This window comes from Sprattus sprattus (genome assembly GCF_963457725.1).
Source record: "Sprattus sprattus genome assembly, chromosome: 1".
Taxonomy (NCBI): Eukaryota; Metazoa; Chordata; class Actinopteri; order Clupeiformes; family Clupeidae; genus Sprattus; species Sprattus sprattus.
Genome location: NC_137920.1, coordinates 24,162,557 through 24,167,556, shown reverse-complemented (window position 1 = coordinate 24,167,556; position 5,000 = coordinate 24,162,557). Strand labels below are relative to the sequence as shown.

The following is a 5,000-nucleotide window of genomic DNA, read 5'->3' as shown; positions in this document are numbered from 1 at the left end:
TCGGCTGTTGCATCGTTGGGCAATACAGTCACAGGTGTACAGTAGTGTGTGTGGTCGGCTGTTGCATCGTTGGGCAATACAGTCACAGGTGTACAGTAGTGTGTGTGGTCGGCTGTTGCATCGTTGGGCAATACAGTCACAGGTGTACAGTAGTGTGTGTGGTCGGCTGTTGCATCGTTGGGCAATACAGTCACAGGTGTACAGTAGTGTGTGTGGTCGGCTGTTGCATCGTTGGGCAATACAGTCACAGGTGTACAGTAGTGTGTGTGGTCATAACATGACAAACCCTTGCTTGGCGTAGTGAGTATGCAAGGCTCTTGAGACTAGAATTAATATTTAAAGAGGACGTCATGAAAAAATGAAATGTAAACAAAATATACGCTATAAGATTCTGTATCAACTTCAGTACATGTACTATTTAAAGAGGAAAAATCTTCTCCTGTCCCAGATAGCACTGATCCAAGCTAAGTGTTTGTGTGGATTTCACTTCACTCTAAACTGTGCCTTTAAACATCAATGTGCCAGGCAGTCAGATGCCATGCTATCTAATGCTGTTAGTGAAAGATGAGAAAACTAGTCGGTGCAAGAAAGTGTTACAGTCTGTTTTCAGACTCGATGGATACTTTGCATACTGCATACTTCTGCTTACTGCATACTACTTTCCAGTAAGTATAACAGGCGGTTAGCATGTTTTCTCCCTCTATGGCAGTGCTATCAAAGGCGGACGAATGCTTTTGTCCCTGCCTGCCTGCTTGCCTCGCTGCCTGCCTGCCTGCCTGCAGAGAATCTGCACTGGATCCTGGCTAGTGTAGTAAATACCACCCATGCACCGGTCAGAAGAGCAATCTAGTTCTAGCGATAAAGTACTCCAGACTGGGCTCCGCAGTGAGTGTATCAGGTGTAGAAGGGGCATCTGTGGTCATTTAGATTCTCTCTCAGAGCAGCAAGGCACAGCGCACGCAACCTCAAAATTATAGTGTACTGCACACCAGCATAAGAAATTAGTCTCACAATTCTAGCATGACAGAGGAGTGTGTGATTATGTGTGTGTGTGTGTATGTGTGTGTGTGTGTGTGTGTGTGTGTGTGTGTGTGTGTGTGTGTGTGTGTGTGTGTGTGTGTGTGTGTGTGTGTGTGTGTGGATGGGCTTGTGTATGAGTGGGTGTGTGTGTGTGTGTGTGTGTGTGTGTTTGTGTGTGTGGATGGGCTTGTGTATGAGTGTGTGTGTGTGTGTGTGTGTGTGTGTGTGTGTGTGTGTGGATGCGCTTGTGTATGAGTGTGTTGTTTTAAATACAGCTTCTGGCTACCTTCTGCCCGTCTCTACACACACTGCTCTCGTCTCTTTAAAATGTTTCCCTCTGTGTTCTTATGGCCAGAGGATTACAGACAGAAAGATTACAGACAATGACAGTTTTAATGGTCGGGCCATTACAGACAATGACAGTTTTAATGGCCGGAGGATTACCGACAGTGAGATTACAGACAGTGACAGTTTTAATGGCCAGAGGATTACCGACAGTGAGATTACCGATAGTGACAGTTTTAATGGCCAGAGGATTAAGACTACCATACAGATAACCAGAGAATAAGATTACAGACAGGCAGAAGCAATTATGTGTTTCCATCTCTTACTTCTGGTCTTTTCCATGCTACCATGTTTTGGGCTTTTTGCCGAAGAAGGACAGTAAATGAGTGGCAGGGAGATATTTGAACCCCCCCCCACCCGCCCCCATGGGCACCTAGACCTGTATGTGAGTAGAATGCTACTGCTTGCACCACAGCCCCCTAACCCCCCGCTGCCCCAGCCCCCCCCCCAGTTGTCTTGTTCCAAAATAAATTGGTGCTCTTTTCACAGAGAGGTCTCTTTGTTTTAACGGCCAGAGGATTAAAGTCACCCCAGTAATACCCGAGACAGCAGCCCCCCCCCCCCCCCGCTTCCTCCCACAGGGCACCCAGGGCTGCGTGGGCTGAGGTTAAAGCTCTAATTACTCAAGCATTAGAGACTCTAATAGTTCCATAATTGAATAGGTGGGCCAGCCTGGACTATCAGATTAATGGTTCTTACACTTCAGGGACTTACAGTGGAAGCGTCCACAGAAGAATGCTTTGCCCCTGCCTGCCTGCCCGCCTGCCTGCCCGCAGGAAATCTGCACTGCATCCTGGGTGGTGTAGTTCTTTCCACCCTTTCATTCAACTCATTATTCTAAGGGCTGAGTCCTGAGACACTACGAGTTTATTTTTGCAGCTTCTGTTGATCTGAGGCCATGGTGAGGCCTAGTAGATGTAGGGGTTAATACAAGTTTACTAATACATATCCAGTGGTCTTCGCCTTTTATCTTTACTCTTTGCCCTCACCTTGTCTTAGCAGCAAATACATTTATTTACATTTACTCATTTGGCAGATGTTTTGGGTGGATGGAAAAATCATTAGCAGCATGACATTGATGAGAAGTGGCACGACAAATATGGATGTTGTAGTTTCATAGGACTTAAAGGTGCAGTGCCCGATTCTAATCTATACGGGCTGTGTGTCAGATATGGAAGTGACAGATGAGGAAGGAAATAAGAGAAGGGTTTTGTTTTATTAACGTGCTCAATTCAAAGCTCTGAGAAATCCCAGGAGCATTTGAACTATCCAGACCTCTTTCTCCTGCTTGGATCCACATTGCATCATGGGTTACGTAGTCCTCATCTTCGCCCCCCTCCCTGATTCGCAGCACCATAGATAACAGCTTTGCACCATGGGTTATGTAGTCCTCATCTCTGCCCCCCGCCCAGATTTGCAGCACCATAGATAACAGCTTTGCACCATGGGTAACGTAGTCCTCATCTCTGCCCCCCTCCCAGATCCGCAGCACCATAGATAACAGCTTTGCACCATGGGTAACGTAGTCCTCATCTCCGCCCCCCTCCCAGATTTGCAGCACCATAGATAACAGCTTTGCACCATGGGTTACGTAGTCCTCATCTCTGCCCCCCTCCCAGATCCGCAGCACCATAGATAACAGCTTTGCACCATGGGTAACGTAGTCCTCATCTCCGCCCCCCTCCCAGATTCGCAGCACCATAGATAACAGCTTTGCACCATGGGTAATGTAGTCCTCATCTCCGCCCCCCTCCCAGATTCGCAGCACCATAGATAACAGCTTTGTGGGCTGGGAGCTGGAGGAAGTTCTGCTGCTGGACATGTCGGTGGACGACGGCGACTCCAAGATCCAGGACAAGATGAAGAAGCTGCAGAGCCCCGTCATCCTGCTCTACTGCACCAAGGAGGAGGCCATCACCATCTTTGAGGTGGCGCATTCCGTAGGGCTCACCGGCTATGGGTACACCTGGATCGTACCATCACTGGTGGCGGGGGACACCAACAACGTGCCTGACTTGTACCCAACAGGTGAGGATTGGGGAGAGAAAGAGAATGTGTGTGTGTGTGTGTGTGTGTTATTTATGAGTGTGTATGCGTGTGTTTCATGTGTTTCACGTGTTTTCTATGTTTCTGCACTATTATCCTTTATATGGCCATGCCAATAAACCGTATTGAACTGAATTGTATTAAATTGAATTGAATTGAATTGAACTGAATTGAACGATAGCTAAAAATGTAAAAGGGAGGATTTTCCAGAGGCTCGGTTATAGATCATGAAACACAGACACAGCAGCAGATGGTGAGCTGGTGAGGGATGGGGGGATCGAGTGTCAAAATGAAAGGAAAGAGAGAAACGGCAAGATGCTGAGAAGGGATGGAAAGAGGAAGGGAGAAGGAGAGAGAGAGAGGCAGGGAGAGAGAGAGAGAGAGAGATAGAGAGAACCACGATATTGCTATTTTTCATTTATGTGAATCTCTTTCTACACCAATAATGTCCTACAATGCAATTAAACCGTCATTGATGCAGAACTGAATAGCCTTTAATTTAATTGAGTGTGAGAGGGAAAGTAACAGAGGAGGGGGAATGGCTGAAGGAGAGTCGGAGTTCAGTATGAAGGATTTAAAAAGCGAGGGAAACAGAGTGAAAGAAATACTGATGAAAAGGACTGTGGAAGGAGGAGGAAGAGGAGGGAGATGGATTGCATAGAGCCAAGTGAGAGAGAGGAAGATGAATAGTGAAAAAGGACAAAGGAGACCGTGTGGGTGAGTGTGTGTGTGTCTGTGTGTGTGTGTGTGTGTATGTGTGTCTGTGTGTGTGTGTGTGTGTGTGTGTGTGTGTGTGTGTGTGTGTGTGTGTGTGTGTGTGTGTGTGTGTGTGTGAGTGTGTGTGTCTGTGTTTCTGTGTCTGTGTGTGTGTGTGTGTGTGTGTGTGAGGGAGTGAGTGAGTGAGTGAGTGAGTGAGTGAGTAAGTGAGTGTGTGTGTGTGTGTGTGTGTGTGTGTGTGTGTGTGTGTGTGTGACAGAGAGAGAGATAGGGAGAGGGTTAAAGGACCAGGATGAGAGAGAGTGAGATGAAATAAAACAGGTCTGGAAGAAGAAAAGTTGATTGTGAGTTTGTTTACAGTATATGAGCGGGAGAAAGGTATTGAGTGAGTCACAGTCGGAGAGAAAAAAGAGAAAGAGAGAGATGACGAGAGGAGAATAGTTTACTCTACCCGCGTCAGTAGCAGGTGATTTGAGTATCTGGGTTGGTGTTGATGGCTTGAAATCAAACACAAAACAGCAGCCAATCAGCTTGGTTGATAAAACCTGGCCTCAGGTACCCTGACGCTCCACAGCTGAGATTATGTCAACAAATCCCTATTTCATACACACGAGTCTGAATTATAATGGTGTCAGCAGAGAAGTATTAGTATTGGCAGGAGAAGCTCTGGAAACCTGAAACATGAGGAATAATAATGGGGAGGCTGGTGGATAAGAAAGAAGTGGTGGACAAGCTAGGCTGGCTTAAGGTGTGTGTGAATGTGTGTGTGTGTGTGCCTTAGGGTGTGTGTGTGTGTGTGTGGCTTAGGGTGTGTGTGAATGTGTGTGGCTTAGGGTGTGTGTGAGTGTGTGTGTGTGTGTGGCTTAGAGTGT

The 5,000-nt window shown here is 46.9% G+C and overlaps 1 protein-coding gene across 1 annotated transcript in view; it reads left to right on the top strand.

The window, feature by feature from the left end:
- The window catches only part of grin2bb (glutamate receptor, ionotropic, N-methyl D-aspartate 2B-b), a gene marked incomplete at its 3' end in the record, with an annotated part of 127,199 nt that overhangs the window by 54,014 nt on the left and 68,185 nt on the right, over positions 1-5,000 (top strand). The window contains exon 3 of the mRNA XM_080834474.1: positions 3,123-3,393. Coding sequence (XP_080690600.1) covers positions 3,123-3,393 — 271 coding nt within the window. The remainder of the gene's footprint in view (positions 1-3,122; positions 3,394-5,000) is intronic.